The sequence below is a fragment of the Odocoileus virginianus genome, chromosome 10, assembly GCF_023699985.2.
Source record: "Odocoileus virginianus isolate 20LAN1187 ecotype Illinois chromosome 10, Ovbor_1.2, whole genome shotgun sequence".
NCBI classification, from domain to species: domain Eukaryota; kingdom Metazoa; phylum Chordata; class Mammalia; order Artiodactyla; family Cervidae; genus Odocoileus; species Odocoileus virginianus.
In genome coordinates, this window is record NC_069683.1 from 7,600,140 (window position 1) to 7,619,940 (window position 19,801).

The window sequence follows — 19,801 nt, forward strand, 5'->3', positions numbered from 1 at the left end:
GAGTAAATGTAGTCAATTTTTCTCTATCTCAGAGGTTGGCAAACTTTTTTTTTTAAGGGAAGACAGTATATTTTCAGCTTTACAGGCTATATACTTTCCCTGTTGCATGTTCTTTTTCATACCTTTTGAGAATATAAAAACTATTCTTTCCTCTTGGACTGTATAAAAACATCTGACCCACAGGCAGTTTCCTCTCCTTGATGAAGTTATGTAAGTTATGCTTTTACTATAGTAGGTACAATCTTACTTAAATACAGAAAAGAGTCTTCTTTTTCCTCCTCATGTGTCAAGTTAAAGTTTTCATTCCAATATTAAATGTTTTCTATGTGCCTGCTGCACTAGAGGATACAAAGATCACTTGGAAGTTCCAGACTTGAAAATAAAGGAGATAATTATGAAAGTAAAAAATAATAATAATAAGGAAGGCTGGGCATAAGTGACATTGGTAGTTGTCTGAGAGGCCACAGGATGGCCTGTTTAAAGAAGATATCTATATGAGCAAGTCTTAAAGGATGTGATCAACGCTGCTGGATACATGTTGAGCCCATCTTATTTTCCATCTTCACTAATTAAACATTGATTTCTGAAGAGCAAGCATGTAACTAGTAAACAGTTATATTTCCCAGCTTCCCTTATAGCTAAAGTTAGATTGTGATATAATTCTGGCCAATGAAATATAACTGGAAGTTGCTAGATGGGGAAGAGTTGAAAATAAGGTAGACTTAAGTGCCACATGATGTTTTTCCTTTTTCCTCCCTGGAATGTAGATGTGGTATTGGTGATGGAGCAGTCATTTTGCAAACATGGGGCAACAAGCAGAAGGATAAACTCTCTGAGTAGCCTGGGCTCCCCATGGTTCTGTGAAATCACATTACCAGTAATGGACAGTCACATTGGGACTTCTTTTTATTCAACAAAAACAAACTCTTTACTTATTTAAGCTTCTATTTGCCAGATCACCAGGATACAGATAGCCTGGCTCATGAAAAGAAAAGTTTGTGAAAGGTCATCCCTAGCAATGGGGGCAGAATGAGTCTAGGAACTGAGATTTGAAAGCTCCTGGTTTGGCTAGATCCAGTGAATTTGGGCATCAGTTAAAATAGCACAGGTGTGACAGTTACACTTTCAATTTGTGGGGTATTTTTCTCCCTTAAAAAAATTCTGGAGCTTTTATGCAAGCTTAAAAGTGCCTGTGCCATTGGTTCTGAAATTATTATTTAAAAGTGCTATGAGAAAACAAGGAATTCTTTCTGTCTGGATCATGACAGAGCATTTATCTTGTTTACTTTTAGTCACTGTGTTTCTGTTTACAGCTCATGAAATACTCTCATCAGAACAAAGGTCCCAGCACTGATAAGTGAAACTGCAAACCCAAGCAAAAGCAGAAGCCAGAGTCCATTTGAATTGTTAGAAATCAAGTTCAGACCCGATCCTCCTGAGAGTCCTTTTAACACTGATTTGTCATAGCAGGTAGCTGACAAGGTTTACCCTCAAGGACCAGAAACATGGACTGTGTCATCCAAAAAGCAGAAGTGCTGGATGGAGCTCACTTGATGCGAATCATCTGGCAGGATGGTGCAGACTCTATCTACCCAGCTGTGTGGCTCCGGGACAACTGTCAGTGTCCTGACTGCTATCTTGATTCAGCAAAAGCTCGGAAACTTCTTATCGAAGCTCTTGATGTGTACATTGGGATCAAAGACTTGATGTTTGACAAGAAAAAGGTAACTATCTCCAAATTATCTCTCCCTGCTTTCTCAACTTAAATAAAAGGTCTAGACTGAAATAATTCAAATAATGAATTATATTTTATTTAATGTATGTATATATTATATATCAGAGTCAGAAATGTGTTCAATTAGTCATGTCTTGGCAATCCCATGGACTATAGCCCACAAGGCTCCTCTGTCCATGGAATTTTCTAGGCAAGAATACTGGAGTAGGTTGCCATTTCCTACTCAAGGGTATCTTTCCAACCCAGGGATCAAATCCACATCTCTTGTGTCTCCTGCATTGGCAGGCAGATTCTTTAACACTGAGTCATGTATAAAAAACATGATTGCATAGTGTCTGGTGCCAAGTAAGCATGCTCACCAAGTGAAAGCTTCTGCTATTATTGTTACTATTTTTATTACTACTGCTATTATCTTTAATAAAATATACAAAGTTACTCATTATTCCTTCAGTAGTGGCAGCCTTGAAGGTACAAACTATTTCTCTAATACAAGGAATGCTCCCTACCTCAGTTTACTGTCATCTAGAAATGAAGGATACTAACAAGATTTGTTCCTAGAGATGATGTGAAGATTGAATGAGATAATATGGGTAAAATGTTAGTTAGCACGTGGCTGGCATACAGTGAGCACTCAAAAGCTTGTATTGATTAATATTTTTAGTCAAATTTGTGAGTAGACGTATAAGACTTCATATAGGATTCCTGAAAGCTCAGCTCTCAAAAACCACAAAGCAGACATGGCCCCAGCCTGCTTCTCCTTTCCAAATTTGCTAGGCTGGCTATCAGAAGAGGAAGTGTGATCAGCAAGGTCATCCACCCCGACTTCTGTCTTCGTCTCAAATCAAGGACTTTACTGCCAGAGTTCACTGCTTGCTAGTTGTGGGATTTTAACCATGTTATTTCCTCTTACTTACCTCACCTGAAAATGTGAATATTAGTTATAGCTTCTCCCACAAGTTGTATGAGGACTAAGTGAGTTATATTTATAGTGCTCATTGTGTAGTATGCACTCAAAATTGCGTTATTCCTCCTATTATTATCTACCTCGTCATCATCATTACTATTTCTGATATTCTTGGCAGGAATCTTAATTGATCTCTGACCTCAAATCATCACAGGAAGTTCAGGGACCACAGGTTTTAAGAATATAAAACAAGAACTTCAGATCTAGCCAGGTTTTGTTTCTTGAGTGATATTTAAGGGGCTTCAGACCTCAGTTGTATCTCCTTGGCTTTCAGTTTCTTTCTTTGTCAAAAGTTTATTCTATGCTTTTGAGTCTATAAGTTAAAAAACAGAAGGTAATAAAGCAAGAGCTAATTTGATTCTCTGATAACCTTAAATAACTTTCAGCAACAGCAATAGTAGAGAACCAAAGTACTTAGAAGCATAATATATGTTTATGTGATATTTGCTTTCTGTGTTATAAGGTTCATATCATGTGGCCAAATGACCACTACAGTGAATATAAAGCTGATTGGCTGAAGAAAAGATGCTTTTCACAGCAGGCCAGAGAAAGACTCCAGAAAGAATTGTTTTTGCCAGGTAACCTTGCTATGGTTTTCAGATTTTAACCTTTAAAACTCATATAGTTAAAAAAAAAAAAACTTGCTCAGAAGCAAATTAAAACCCTTGTACCCTGGTTAAAATATTATTGTAATTTATGTGGAATGTTTAATGATTAACGTAGAGACGGAAAGAAACATAGAGCAGTTCTAGACATTCTAGAACTTGGAATTTTCCACCTCAAAAGAAAAGAAATTTAGCAAATTTGTATCCTTGCTATCTAACACAAAAAAGTTCACTTCACAGACACTCCATAAGTGTTCCTGCAAAGAAGCAGGATGAATCAAAAGCACATTTGTCCTTAAAAGTTTTATCTGAGGCCAGAAAAACACAGGATCAACAAGGCAGAAATTTCTAAACTGGCATCCACAGATAAAATTATGTGATCCATGAACCTCATGAAATAGTATACACAGCATTGAATGTGCATGTGAGTGTGTGTGTCAGGCTTGTGCAGAGCAAATTGCTTGGGGAGAGTTTATATGAGTCTCAAGGGAATCTGTGACCACAGAAATATTCAGAAAATCTCCACTAGACAGATACAGTCAAAAAGGAAGACTTCATTCCTTAAAAAAAAAAAAAAAAACCCTTCCTTTCAGTCTTTTTTCTTTTTTATTGAAGTATAGTTGATTTACAATATGTGTTAATTTCTGCTGTACTGCAAAGTGATTCAGTTATACATATAAATACATTTTTATTATATTCTTTTCCATTATGGTTTATCACAGGATGTTGATATAGTTCCCTGTGCTATACAGTAGGCCCTTTTGCTTATCTCTTCTATATATAATAGTTTGTATTTGCTAACCACAAACTCCTACTCCATCCTTCCTCCAATCCCCTCTCCCTTTTAGAAACTATGAATCTGTTCTCTATAAACAAGATTTTAATCTTGATCTGAGATACGAAATAAGTACTTGATAAGATGGAAAATTATCTTTTAAATACGACTTTTCAGAGATATGCAATAATACAGCTCAATCAGAAGGGCTGGGGAGAAGTAGGAAGTAGTAATACTTTGTGCATGCTCAGTCATGCCCATCTCTTTGCAATCCCACGGGCTATAGCCCACCAGGCTCCTCTGTCCCTGAGATTACCCCAGCAAGAATACTGGAGTGGGTTGCCATTTCTTGCTCCAGGGGATCTTCTTGCGCCAGGGATTGAACCCGCATCTCCTGAGGCTCCTGCGCTGGCAGGTGGGTTCTTTACCACTGAGTCACCTGGGAAGCCATTACAACTCTATTCTCTATGCATTTTGAAGATTTATGTCATAAGATGATGTGGTCAAAGGCAACTTTTGAGAACATGCTGATTCTTATGTATTTACTAGAATCTTGACTTGCACAAATACACTACCAAGGTAAGTTTCATTGAACATTCTTTTCCACTGTTAACTAGATATATTGGACCACTGTCCCTTTGGGCAACTGATCGGCCTTATTGGATTTTGTAACACATCTCTTCTGGGGATTCTGGGTCATATACCGAGATACAGATTTTTACCTTATTGCTTTCAAATCTGAAATTCTCAAACATGTATAGTGACTCTGCATGGGTTTCAGTGCTAGACTGACAACAGTGTCCTAGGTGTGGAGAGATTACTAATCTGCCCACTTGAACCCTACAGCTTCACCTTGTCCCATGGTTATCGATAGGGTATGATGTGGTTCTCTTCCTGTTCAAGGATAGGCCTCCATCTCTTGATCTTACCATTCTGACATTTGACAAAGTTTTGCTCTAGTGCTTTCTGTCTAAACCATCAGAAACCCATTTTCCTCTTTATCTAGTCAAGCTAGCTGGTGGAATCCAGATGGATATCCAAGGAAAGATGTTTTTCCTGCCTTCCCCCAGTGAGTTCATGGCTAGATTCTTCAAAGAGTCTCCAATTACATAACTGAATGGAAACTGTCTGGGTCAAATAGCAATATCACAAGTGTATTTTTTTTTATTTATTTTAGATTTCTTCTGGTACTGAAAATATTTTTCCTTAACTCTGCCTTAATTTTGTAATCCCGTTGGATTTTACTTTCATTTCCTTCAAGTTCTTTTGATGATCTCAGGGAACAAAAGCCAACTTTTTATTATTAGAGCTTAAGCTTTTAAGCACTGTAAAAGTATACGGCCACCCCCTCCATTAATATTTCTTGACAAGCGCAGTTTTATAGCTTGCATTTCTCAGTACTATCAGGCAGTAGCAGGATGGAAATGACACCACTTTCAGTTCAACAGTGGAAAAAACAGGTCACACGGACAGGCTGCAAACAGGAATAATATAAGGAGAACTGGCTGTTATTTAGACAATGGAAACTATTTTAATGGTTTAAAACAAGATCGGATTTTTAAAATATATTCTCAAGCTGTGTGGTTGGTAGGTAAAAGAAGAAATTAATGGACCATTTTTGAAATATTGCTTCTGTGGCTTTTTGCCTGTAGAATTTGACACCTTATTTCCCTGCCATTGTGTATTTTCAAACATTCATACTCAGAACAAGTAAACAAACTCAGTTACACTTGTGAAAGAGCTTTGTTTTTAGTCCTCAGTGGCAGTGTTTTCTCTGCTGCTCTTTCCTTAGAGTGAAGAAAGACTTTTAAAATCTGGTATCAAGATGCAGATTACTTTTCCTTAATCTTCCCTTGGCATTAGATGTTGCACTCAGAAATGCAAAGACCATCCGCCAGAAAAAGCTCTTGTCATGGGACAGTCACAGCTGGAAAACATGGATAACAATCATCCTCTCATACATTTCTATTGAATTGCACCTATCTTGTGCTGAAAACTGTAAGGAAATACCAAATTTTAAAAAGACATATTGCAGGACAGCAATAGAGACTTTGGCCACCTGATGTGAAGAGCTGACTCATTAGAAAAGACCCTGATGCTGAGAAACATTGAAGGCAGGAAGACAAGGTGATGACAGAGGGTGAGATTGTTGGAAGGCACCACCAACTCAATGGACATGAGTTTGAGTAATCTCTGGGAGATGGTGAAGGACAGGGAAGCCTGGGGTGCTGCAGTCCATGGGGTCACAAAAGAGTCGAAGACAACTGAGCAACTGAGCGACAATAGAGACACAGACGTAGAGAATGGACTTGTGGACTCAGTGGGGAAGTGGAGAGTGGGATGAATTGCAAGAGTAGCATTGACATATATATACTGCCATGTGTAAAATAGATAGCTAGTAAGAAGCTGTTGTATAGCACAGAGAGCTCAACTAGATGCCCTGTGATGACTTAAGAGGGTTGGGAGGGAGGACCAAGAGGGAGAGAAGAGATATATATACATATGTATATATGCATATATATATATATACTTAGAGCTGATTCACATTGTTGTACAGGAGAAACTAGTACAATATTATAAAGCAATTATATTCCAATTAAATTTTTTTTTAGAAAAACATGGATTCTGCCCTAGAGGATTTATCCCACCTAGGAGGGGACACCAGCCATGGAGACAAATAAGTATAGTACATTTTTAAGTTCATGAAGACGTGCATAGAAGGTTTATTAGAATGCAGAAGGACTCTGAAGAGACAAGAAAATGAGACTCAAATAATTCCTAATATTTGAACTGGGTTTTGAAGAACCCATTTGTTAGACAAAGATAGAAAGTAAGGAAGTTCTCAACAGAGAAAAGAGCAAAGAAGTATAATAGAGCAGGGTAGGCTTAGGAAACTGTAATCAGTTTAATATGGATGAAGCTACAATTGTTAGGCAACAAAGAAGGAAATGGCTTAGGTGCCCGACTAAGAGGCTCAGTCCTAAACCCAAAGGCAAGGAAGTTTGCTTAGCACCAAAGTCAAGTATTTTTCCTTCTGTTAGTTTTTCAGGCTGATTCTCTTCTTATAAGGCCAGAGAAATGATTATTTATAAATTTAAGAAGAAAATTGCTTTATCTATTTTTTTAGGATGCATTTTACATTTTCATTTTTTAGGATGCATTTACATTTAGGATGATTTTTACCAAATGCATATAATTTCTCAAGTGCCTATGAGGTTGTGAATGTCTCCTTAGCTTCTTTTTGTTCTTAATGCATTCTACCCTTTCCTCCTCCAGTGTACCCCTTTGGTTCTTGGTTTGTATTTATCTTATTAAGGAGGGTGAAGAGATCAGATCTGTGATGTAGAAAACTCTTGGTCATGGTCATCTGGGCTGGATGGATTGGTGTGGGGAATCCTCAGGAGCAGGGTAACCATAGCATGATCTAGAAATCATCCTGTAAGAAACATTAAGAACTTAAACTAGGGAAGTAGCAGAGAGCACAGGGATAGTATTTGTACTCAAGAGAAACAGATATTAACCTGGAGGACAGGAGGTTCTTGCCCTCTAATCTTTACCCATTTAAAACCAAGCCTAGCATGTGAATGCTTCCAAATAGATGGACAGAATTGAAGGTTTTAATAAGACATTGGAAATATGAAGAATTTTATGAAATTGCTTTTTAGCTTTCATGAGAAATTGTCATAATTATATACTCATTTTTGGTGACTAACTTTAAGATGCAAAATTCCCATAATAAAACTGATAGGAATAAAATAGAAAAGAATCAATGCATAATGTGATCTTTTGTATATGAACCTAAATATCTGTTCTTTTTATTAACACATGGTGGCAGAATGAATGCTTGTTTTCCTAGTTATCTCCTTGAATTAGTACTGAAATGTTTGTGTATTAGTCTCTGACATCAGTATTATTTGTTATCACAAATTGAAACTTTAAAGGTGCTAATTTGAAGAAAATCTTTGTTCCATAGAAGCGATCTGCTAGTTTTGTCAGCAATCCAGAAACTAAGTACATTGTACAGTCAGAAAAGAATATTTCCCTTCATTTCCATATGTCCCTCTTCTATCAGAGCAAGCCTTCACCTATGTACTTTATCAGATTACAACCCTTTGGTCCATAGCTATGACTCCCTTCTTTGTTTCAAAAGGAATATGCCACAAGAGGAACTGAAAACTCTCAAGTAGCTCTAAGGGCTCTCTAAGATCTCTGTGGGGATCTTGCACGTGGTAAAAAAAAAAAACAAACAGAGCTCCCCCTTTCTAATAGAGGGCCATATGTGTCCTTGAAGATGAAGATTTGTATTACAGTACAAAGAATAGAGTTGGTTTGCTACACAGCCTATGTTTATAGAAGTTTGCCCCCAAAGCAAAAATTATTATCTTTTTTAAAAATGAACAAGTAATGTACACAATAAATATGCCCAAGTCCCACATAATAGTTTACCCATGTCCCTAAGTGTTGCCCCATCCTTCGTCCATTCTTAAACCCCCAGAGGTGGGAATTAGCAGTGCAAGTCAGGGATGGAGTGAAGATATCTGTTTCACTTATTACTTGGTAATTATAACAAGGACTGGGAGGTTTTTTTCCAAACTATCTTAGAATGTTCCAACTGTATAGGAACTACCAGTCAGAATGGCTTCAGAAGAGCTCTGTTAAAACAGCTGCATCAGAGCAATCAAGCCACCATGTCACATTGCCATATATATCACCTTCCCAAGAAAGACCTAGTAAAAGTCCCTTCCTGAGGTCACTCAGGTCCACACTCTGATGCACAGGTGTGGTCCAAAGCCTTCGTATGTTTAAGAAGAAAGTCTCTATTTTGCCTGCCATATGTGAAATGAACCTATCAAGTTTCAGAGAAATGTGTTTGGGGCTTTGATGAAATGAATACAGGTATCTTAAATGCTTGTAAGTTTACAAACACATACTTTGCTGCCCTTTTTCTCTGTGCCATAGTGATGACTTTCAATATGTCCTGTGCTTTTCTGAATCACGTATCATCTGCTATCAAACCCAGTATCTGCATTGCACTTGATAAACGAGGGCATAATATCTGAAGGGTCTAACATCCCTTGTGGACTATAAGTCAGTGAGTCCAAGATGGGAGATTGACAGCCTGAGAAGCATCCTGCAGTGTTGTGTACCCAACAGAAGCCCCCAGGCCAGAGCTTGTTCCCACAGCCATCTTTTCTACTTGTAAACTCTAGGTCAGATCCTTTTTCTTTTGCATTTTCTCATCTCCATCCATACTTCCAGCTAGAAAACACATAATCATATACTCAAAGATATGTATTAAAGTATTAAAGATAAAGTCTGTTTTGTAGCTAGACACATTACAGAAATACAGGGGGAAAAGTCCTGTGCACTACATCTATTACTTTTTAAAAATTTTTAGGTAAGAAACATTAATTATATTTTTAAAATCATTTTTATTATTTAACAACTTTATAAGATAAAACTATCATATCATCATCCAATGTTAGTGCAAAATAGGACTTTGAAAAGCTCGTGTCTTCAAAAAGTTGATATCTTTAAAAGCCTTAAAAAATTTTGAGGCTATTTTTGAGAACCTAAAGTAAATCTATTTTAAGGAAGAATTATTATAGTCTATTCCCTTTTCATAATTTTTCAGTATACCTACCACATTGAAAGTTAAGGAAAATATATTAACTTCTTTATCCTTGGAAAAGTAATTATCTAGAGTTACACTAAAGTAAATTTATTTCTTTTACTTCCTTTTTTTTTTTTTTTTCAAACAGGGAAAAAGTAGAGTGGGCTTTCTCCAATGAGTGAAAAACTTCCATTTCTCACAAACAAGACTTACTTTTTCTTGCATCATGGGAATAAGTTTTGTAACATTGGCAATTGGACCGCAAATTTAGAATTTATAAATTAAGAAAATTCCAAAGTGTGGCAATTTCAAGAAGTGAAGTCGGATTGCTTTGTATGCTGGCTTCACTTTTACCAAACCTACATATAGGCACATAAGTAATAAATTTAATGTCATTTCTGCTGGTGCCTACACATTAGGAGATTCACCAACCAGGAAAAAAAAGGGGAGGGAGGAAAATTGATTATGATTAAAAAACTATTACTTCTCACTTCTGGTTCTACTTTGTTCTTCAAGATGGCGGAACATAGTGGAACAAACATAGTTTGGAGTAGTAGATATCTTCATCGTACTTAAATTTCTTTAAGATTCCAGTTCCGAACATTCAATATGTCCATGGAAAAAATTAGTTTTAATTTCTTATTAAATTTTTCTATCCCCATAAGGGAAAAAAAAAAGATTTTTGAAAAGAATTTTGATGTTGCTGTTCACCCATTCTATTGATTTGTCTACTTTCTAGCTGAGCAAATTAGTTAAATAATTTTTAGTCTCTATTCCATTCAACAATTTCTCTAACTTTAACCTTTTGCTCAAAATTCTGTATTTTTCCCAATCTGTAACTTTGCTTTGAATCAAAAGAACAGTATAGCACTGAATTAAAAGTACTCTAGAACCTAAGTTTTGCTAGATCTGTGACCCTGAGCAATTTTCTTAACCTTTCTTGTTCCCAAATCTTTATCTGCACAGTGGAGATGGGACCTGCTTACAGCCTTGAATAGCACCACACTGAGTGAAAAATGATGTCTCACTTTACATACAACCTCACTTCATCTTCAGAAGGTTCCCTTGAAAGCAGCTGTAAATATTGATAGCTATAGAGAACAGCCTTGAGAGGCTTCTTGACCTTCTTAAATAGTATATCAGTTTACAGAAAAAGAAAAAAAAAAGAGTACAGTCCTATTTTTTTTTTCCATCAGCTATCAAGCTTCCATGTTCATTGCCTGTTTGCCCAGAGAAGACTGACATTCAAAAAGCAATAGGTGGAAAAGATTGTATAAGTTGTCCTTCTTGCTAACCACTTAGTCGAAGTCTTTTGTTATCTCATACTTGAGTTACTGAAATAACATGGCCTCTGTGTTCACCCCCAGCTTGCACAACCCTGCTGGGTTATCCTCTGGATGCCCATCATTATCTTCCCTCCCCCAGCCCTGGTGATTCTCTGCAGCACAATACAGTCCAAAGTCTTCCCTGGGACTTTCTAATCATCCCGCAGTCTAGAGCCCCCTCTACAAGCATGTGGATTCTTACTTTTGTCCAAATTCTGCTTGTTTCCCCAATCATTTACTCTATTCTTCTGCCTGGCCAAACTTCACCTCCCCATCCTGCAAGATCCAACTCACATCCCAGTCGACGCCTTTACCAACAGTTCCACCCTAGATTTATATTTATCTGAGACAAACTGGCTCAGTGGTAAAGAACCCACCTGCCAATGCAGGAGATCTGGGTTCAGTCCTCGGGTCTGGAAGATCCCCTGAAGATGGAAATGGCAACCTACTCCAGTATTCTTGCCTGGAGAATCCAATGGACAGAGGAGCCTAATGGGCTACCATCCATGGGGTCACAGAAGAGTCAGATAAGACTTAGCCACTAAACAACAACAACAAAATCAAACTACAAAATACAGATCAGAAAGCAAGCAAGTCCAGAAACTGGACATAATTTCACTGGTAACACTAAAATGCAAGGCTGTGATATAACAATGGAAGCATATACATTTTTCCAAAAGAATTTTGTTAGAATTTGTTAGGAGAGAAAGTGAAAGAGAGTGATATGCCAAGAACATGCTTCCCCTGTAAAACAGCACAATGTTATGAAAGGAGAACAGCTTTGGAATCAGCAGAGGGGCTTTGTCTTTCTGCTCTGTGAACCTGAATTGTGTCATAAGTGATCTGACTCTCACTTTTTCCATATGTAAAAGAGGCGATGCCTCTCAGCTGTGGAATGTGAAGAATAAGTGGAAAAAACTAAGTGCTGTGCTTAGCTCAGTGCCTAGCATACTGTGGCTACTCAAATCCTGTTAGGTCCTTTCCCTCCCCTTCTTCTCCTACACAAAGATCCATGGACATAGCAGAGGCATAATAAAGAACATCTGAGTAAGGACAAAAGGAGAGAGAGAAACAGCATCATGATCACACCTTATGCATGAGTTCCCCTTACTTGAAGAATAATCATATTATAATCCCGATTAAACACTTGAGAGTGACTCAGAAGGAATTATTGCCATGAAAAGGATTTTACTCATTAGACATTGATTTGAAGTCTGGGCTAAATTTTTTCTATCTAACAGATAGTTTTCTTTAAATAAAACTAAGGAAGGCAGTGAAAAGACTGGTCAACTTTGACCCTTATTTCAATCAAGCCTGTAAAAATGTTTGCTGAAGCTAGGATGATCAGCAAACTTGGGGAAAAGTGACGGGTTATCTACTGGTTAGTTAAGGATCATTACTGATGAAGACACCAACACTCAGCAGATATATTTCATGTACAAACCTCAATACTTGGATGAAAAAAAAAATTCCAGACCCAAATTAGATACAGTCTCATGACCATATGAAAACCGATAATATTAATAAGGAAGATGGGGAAAGGTATCTGAAGAAAACCATGTGCTCATAAAGGAGGAAGCAGAGTGTCTAAGCTCTGACTTCAAACAGGCATGATGGAAGTGTCTGGGCTTCCCCAGTGGTACCAGTAGTAAAGAACCCTGCCTGCCAATGCAGGAGACACAAAAGATGTGGCTTCAATCCCTGGGTCAGGAAGATGTCCTGGAACAGAAAATGGGAACCTACTCCAGAATTCATGCCTGGAAAGTTCCATGGACAGAGAAGCCTGGCGGGTTATAGTCCATGGGGTTGCAAAGAGTTGGACATGATTGAGCACACATGCACACAGGAACAGAAGTGTCTAGCCCAAAATAGATTGATTAATCATAATCATGATGGACAAAAAGGGGGGGGGGATTTATAAAGTGATTTACTTGGAGTGATAAGAAAAAAGGAGGAAGATCAGAGGAAAGATGAATCCTCTGATGGGAGTAGATGGTCTTAGCTAATCCTGCTTCACAGATAGTCTTTCCTGTCTTGGTTGATGGCAACTCCATCTGTCAGGCAGCATTGTCAACCACTACTATTCAACATAGTTTTGTAAGTCCTAGCCACAGTATCATAGAAGGAAAAGAAAGAAAAGAAATACAGATTGGAAAAGAAGAAGTTAAATTCTCACTGTTTGCAGATGACATGATCCTCCACATAAAAAACCCTAAAGACACACCAGAAATTTACTAGAGCTAATCAATGAATATAGTAAAGTTGTAGGATATGAAATTAAGACACAGAAAGCTTGCATTCCTATGTGCTAACAGAAAACAGAAAGATGAATTAAGGAAAAATCCCATTCACCATTGCAATGAAAAGAATAAAATACTCAGGAAAAAATTTACCTAAAGAAACAAAAGACCTATATATATATAAAACTATAAAACGCCTATGAAAGAAATCAAAGATGACATAAATAGATGGAGAAATATACCATGTTTGTGTATTGGAAGAATCAATATAGTGAAAATGAGTATACTACCCAAAGCAATCTATAATTCAATGTAATTCCTATCAAGTTACCAATGGTATTTTTCACAGAACTAGAACAAATAATTTCATAATTTGTATGGAAGCACAAAAAAAGGAACCTCAAGTAACCAAAGCAATCTTCAGAAAAAAGAATGGAACTGGAGGAATCAACCTGCCTGACTTCAGAATATACTACAAAGCTGCAATCATCAAGACAGTATGGTACTGGCACAAAGACAGAAATATAGATCAATGAAACAAAATAGAAAGCCCAGAGATAAATCCACACACCTATGGACATCTTATCTTTGACAAATGAGGCAAAAATATACAATGGAGAAAACACAATCTCTTTAACAAGTGGTGCTGGGAAAACTGGTCAGCCACTTGTAAAAGAATGAAAGAAGAACACTTTATAACACCATACACAAAAATAAACTCAAAATGGATTAAAGATCTAAATGTAAGACCAGAAACTATAAAACTCTTAGAGGAAAACATAGGCAGAACACTCTCTGACATAAATCATAGCAAGATCCTCTATGACCCACCTCCCAGGGTAATGGAAATAAAAACAAAAAGAAACAAATGGGACCTAATTAAACTTAAAAGCTTTTGCACAAGGAAGTAAACTATAAGCCAGATGAAAAGGCAGCCTTCAGAATGTGAGAAAATAATAGCAAATGAAACAACTGACAAATAATTAATCTCCAAAATATACAAGCAGCTCATGCAGCTTAATAGCAGAAAAATAAATGACCCAATGAAAAAGTGGGTCAAAGAACTAACAGACATTTCTCCAAAGAAGAGATACAAATGGCTAACAAACACATGAAAAGATGCTCAACATCACTCATTATCAGAGAAATGCAAATCAAAACCACAATGAGGTACCATCTTACACCAGTCAGGATGGCAGCCATCAAAAAGTCTACAAACAATAAATGCTGGAGAGGGTGTAGAGAAAAGGAAACCCTCTTATGCTGTAGGTGGGAATGTAAACTAGTACACTGTTCTATGGATAAGTGTGGAGGTTCCTTAAAAACTGTAAATAGAACTGCCGTATGACCTAGCAATCCCACTGCTGGGCATACACACTGAGGAAACCAGAATTAAAAGAGTCACACATACCCCAGTGTTCATTGCAGCACTGTTTACAATAGCTGGGACATGGACGCAACCTGGATGTTCATCAGCTGATGAATGGATAAGAACATTGTGGTATATATACAATGCAGTATTACGCAGCTGTAAAAAAAGAATGCATTTGAGTCAGTTCTAATGAGGTGGATAAAACTGGAGCCTATTATGCAGAGTGAAGTAAGTCAGAAAGAGAAACACCAATACAGTATATTAATGCATATATATGGAATTTAGAAAGATGGTAACTACGACCCTATATGCAAGAGAGCAAAAGAGACACAAATATAAAGAACAGACTTTTGGCCTATATGGGAGAAGGTGAGGGTGGGATGATTTGAGAGAATAGCATTGAAATATGTATATTACCATGTGTAAAACAGACGCCCAGTGCAAGTTCAATGCACAAACAAGGCATTCAAAGTCAGTGCTCTGCTCTGGGGCAGCCCAAAGGGATGGGGTGGGGAGGGAAGTGGGAGCGGGGCTCAGGATGGGAGGACACATGTACACCCATGGCTGATTCATGTTGATGTATGGCAAAAACCACCACAATATTGTAAAGTAATTAGCCTCCAATTAAATTAATACAAATCTAGACTCTTCATTATCTCTTATACCACACACCCAACATGCCAAGAAAATCTGCTATCCCTATTGCCAAAACAATACAGAATCCATTAACATCTCACTATCTCCTACACCAACCCTCCGTCTGAATAAGCAACATATACCCTCTTTCTCCCTTCTTTTCCCCTACTCCTTTGCCAGCCTTCCTTCTTCATATTTTTGAGCATTGGTAGGCACTGAGCTCAATGCTTAATATGTATTGCTGTATTTAATCCTAACAACAACTTTACAAAGGCAACATTTTTACAACCTTCTACACATGAGGAAAATGAGGTTGATAAAATTAATTAGTACAAAACAAAAGAGATGAAGAAGTAATGGAGCCAAGATGTGACTGAAAAGCATCTTCTTTATTAGATTCCTTTGTCATCCTCCTCCTCTTCTGTGTGCTTGTAGCAATTTGTGCCAGCTTCTCTTTCCACGCTGGGCTTCCCTGGTGGCTCAGTGGTAAAGAGTCCACCTACAATGCAGGAGGCGCGAGTTCAATCCCTAGGTGAGAAAGATCCCCTGGAGGAGAGCATGGCAACCCACTCCAGTATTCTTGGCTGGAGAATCCCCCGACAGAGGAGCCTGATGGGCTACAGTCCGTAAGGTCACAGAGAGTCAGACACGACTAAAGCAACTAAGCTCGCACACATGCTTTTTCTGTGCCATTGCCATTATTGCACTCAAGGGCCAATGTCTGTGTATTTGACTGTCTGCCTCACTAGAAGATTGGAATCAAGAGAAAAAACTAATATTAATAACAGGTACCATTTTTCGAATATCTTCCATGCATTACAGAATTGTACCAGGCGCTGTTCTCCGTGCTGGGGATGCGGTGATGAACAAAACAGAAAAAGATTCTGTCCTTAAGGAATTTGCTTTTGGTAGAGAATGAGATCACAAAATTTACAAACTTATTTATACCACATCAAGAGACGATAAGAACACAGATACAGGCAGGTTGTTTGATGTGGTGATGGAGGTGAATGGAAGTCTCTTCTGAGTCCTAATTTTTACTGAAACAGGAAGCAAAGCTGTCAGCTAAGCATGAGTAGAAGGAGGAAGTGTGGGAAGACTGAGGATAGAGAACATGATAAACAGTCAGCTAGGGGTATGGGACAGAGTTAACTATAGATTAAGGAGTATGCAATAAAATCGGTCATCATGGTATGTTTTCATCCAGCCACATTCAGCTGCTCTGGTTCAAGTGCAGTTAGGTGTGCTATGTCAAGTTCTTTCAAGATACCATCTCATTTAAATTTCCCCACAATCCTGCAGGTTATTTCCACCCTGTATTTTCCAGGTAAAGAAATTGAACTGAAGGAAGATATCACTTTCTGAAGGTCATGCAGACAGAAAGTGTCAAAATTCTGACTTGAATCCAGATCTGTCACCCTCAAACTTTTGACACTAAGTCCCTATCAAATTGGACCTGCATCTCATTTCTACATAAGTACTTAGTACATTCTCAGTGAACTAGCTTTGGAAATGAGGACTTGGCTGAGGGGCAATTCTTACATGTTTTGGCTGACTGAAAAGTTAAGCTGAGTCAACAGACTTGAGACTGCCCAAACAAGGTTAATCAGATTTAGGCTGCATGAATAAAAATGTAGTAGCGAGCCCACTGTGTAGGTATGGCCAGAGCACACCTATAGTATTATGCCTGATTTGAGACACCCAGGCTGTTATAGGGCATCAGCAAACTTGAAAGCATCAACCAGAGGAGAGCAGAGAGGATGGTATGGGGCTTGGGCGCCAGAAAACGTGAAACGTATGGGTGAGAAAGGGGCTATTTATTTAGCCTTGGAAAGAAAAACTCAGTTCAGTAACTGTCTTTATACCTTCCCCAAGACTGCCATATTCTGTGTGATTCTGGAGCACTGAATTAGTGCCTCAAAAAAGGTGACAGAGGCAGATGTGACTTTGTATAAGGAAGAAGATTGTGTCATTTGGAGCTGACTAGAACCAGAGTGGGTTGCTCCATAGTGAGACATGTGTTGTGCAATTAAAAGCCATCAAGAGGGTGTTCTACAACTTTTTCAAGGATGTCAAAGGGGACAGTTAAAATAATGACAGAGGGTAAAATTGAATTTTCGGTTTGCACTGCCAACTCAAAGGAAGTCTGAGATATTAATCTTCCTTCCTGACATCCTTCAGTGCTTGTTATCCTTCAACAAATTTTTTTCTGAATATCCGGAGTCCAGTTCTTCACATAGTATCCCAGCTCTGACTTAACATCAGCTGTGTGATGTTGCATCACTTACCTAAGATACTGATGCCTGTCTCAATAAGCAAATATTTTATTTAGGATACAGAACATAGTAGTCTTCTGAAAATCTATTGAGTGCCAGACCTGCGCAGTACACCAGCGGGAGAAAGAGTTAGGGGCAATAGCCAGGAGGAAATAAAGATAAATGACAGGATCCCTGTAGTTTGCAAGGAACTTGCAGTCTAGTGAGAGAGAGAGAGAGATGAGGACCCACCTAGCCCACCCTTGCTTACTTTTATACTTCATCTGCGACACCCATGTCTGTCTAGGGTGTCCTAGCCTCAGTGACTTTGAGTTCTTCCAATAATCTAAGAGATCACTCCTCTTCCTATTGTCTTTCCTATTTGGACACTTTCTCTGCCCTTTGCATGACTGACTTCTCTCACCCCTCACGATGCAGCTTAAACAGCATCTTTTCAGTTAGACCTTTCTTATCTGCCATGTCTAAATAGGATCTCCATCCCACTTCCAGTGATTTTTTGTCAATATACCCCATTAGTTATGCTCATAGCACTTGCTACAGTGTTTAGTTTTATGTATTTATGTCTTTGCTTCCTTATTTATTCACCTTTTCCCTCCCAAGGGCAGCGATCACATCTATTTTTATTCACTAACACATTCTCTTTCACATAGCCAAGGCTTTCAACAAACACGTACAGAGTAAGTGAAAGATCCTTTCAGCACAATGTGGTGAGAACTGGAACTGAGGTGTGTATGGTGCTGGGCGCCACAGAAGACAGCCATCCTAGCCCAGTCTTGCAGATCCCAAAGGAGGGCCTCGCAGAAGCTGTCACGGCCGAGTCAGTGCTCCTCAGCACTCTTCTCATACGGGCCAACAGCTTCCTATCACAAGCCTGCCATGCTCCTGGAGGGTCCTCTCTGCCTAAGGGAGCCTGCTTGACCAACACACAGGGAAGGCCAGGAGATCCAGGAATGAATCCCCAGAAACAGCTCTCAACCAATAAGCGGTGGGTATGTGTAGCCTGTGCATCTCTGCTTCCTTGCCTCTGGGTATCTGAAGTATAGTCTATAGCACTGCCATGAGGTCCAGCAGTGCTGAGTCCCGGCTGCAAAACCCTAACCTGTTCACCTGAAACTATCACAACACTGTTATTTGGCTATACACCAATATAAAATAAAAAGTTAAAAAAAAAAAAAAATCCAGAGGCCTGCTTCCCTGTTTTACTTCCCCACCTCCTATTGGTGCCTCCAGGGAGACCTCCTTAGTAACTTGTTGTTTATTTGCTCAGTCATGTCTGACTGTTTGCAACCCCATGGAATGAAGAACGCCAGGCTTCTCTATCCTTCACCATCTCCCAGAGGTTGCTCAAACTCATGTCCATTGAGTTCATGATGCCATCCAACCATCTCATCCTCTGTTGCCCCCTTTTCCCCTAGCCTTCAATTTTTCCCAGCATCAGGTTCTTTTCTAATGAGTCAGCTCTTTGCATCAGGTGGCCAAAGTATTAGAGCTTCAGCATCAGTTCTTCCAATGAATATTCAGGACTGATTTCCTCTAGGATTGACTGGTTTGATCTCCTTGCTGTCCAAGGGACTCAAGAATCTTCTCCAGCACCACAGTTCAAAAGCATCAGTTCTTTGGCACTTCATGGTCCAACTCTCATCTTAGTAAGTTGCTTGCACTCAAATCCTCATTTTAAGGTCAGCTTCAGGAAGATTTTGATCTAAAAGAGGACAAATGACCAAGATCTTGAAAGGCAGGTTGAGTTCACTAGACAAGAGACAAGGATGCCCTTTCCAAAGAGGGCAGCATGTCCTCAGTACAGAAAAGAGAATCAAAGCCCTATTTCCACTCAGGTGTCTTTCCTCTCCTGGGGGTCAGATTTGGTTTATGGCTGGGCCCCTGCAAGATATCTACAGGAAAAGATAGTAAGCCATCAGTTGATTCTCAGCACATGAGATGAGCTGTTTCAGACAGTTGTTTCAGGCACAGTTCTGTACAGGTCAACAGAAGGTCCTAGATTCATGAAATAACACACTGCAACCCTGCACACTGCATTCATGAATCTTCAACTGAAGAGCTTCTTTGTGTCTTTTCCTTTTTTAAAATACACGTCAGGATTCAGGAATGTGAGGTTTAACCCTGAAAAGCAAGCCTTGAACAAATGGTTCCTTGAAAGCCAGCGTGTAGCCTGTGCATAAATTTTATGATGTGTGAAGCACATGTTCAAGGAAGTATTTATTAGTAAGGCCATAAGTTAAATTAGAAAGGGTGGGTCAT

General features: G+C 38.7%; 1 protein-coding gene across 1 annotated transcript in view; it reads left to right on the forward strand.

Moving 5' to 3' along the window:
- The first annotated feature begins 1,369 nt into the window (after window positions 1-1,369).
- Window positions 1,370-19,801, forward strand: part of BBOX1 (gamma-butyrobetaine hydroxylase 1) — a 60,472-nt gene continuing 42,040 nt past the window's right edge. The window contains exons 1-2 of the mRNA XM_070472967.1: window positions 1,370-1,724; window positions 3,163-3,277. Of these exons, the coding sequence (XP_070329068.1) occupies window positions 1,506-1,724; window positions 3,163-3,277 (334 nt within the window). The 5' untranslated portion in view covers window positions 1,370-1,505. The remainder of the gene's footprint in view (window positions 1,725-3,162; window positions 3,278-19,801) is intronic.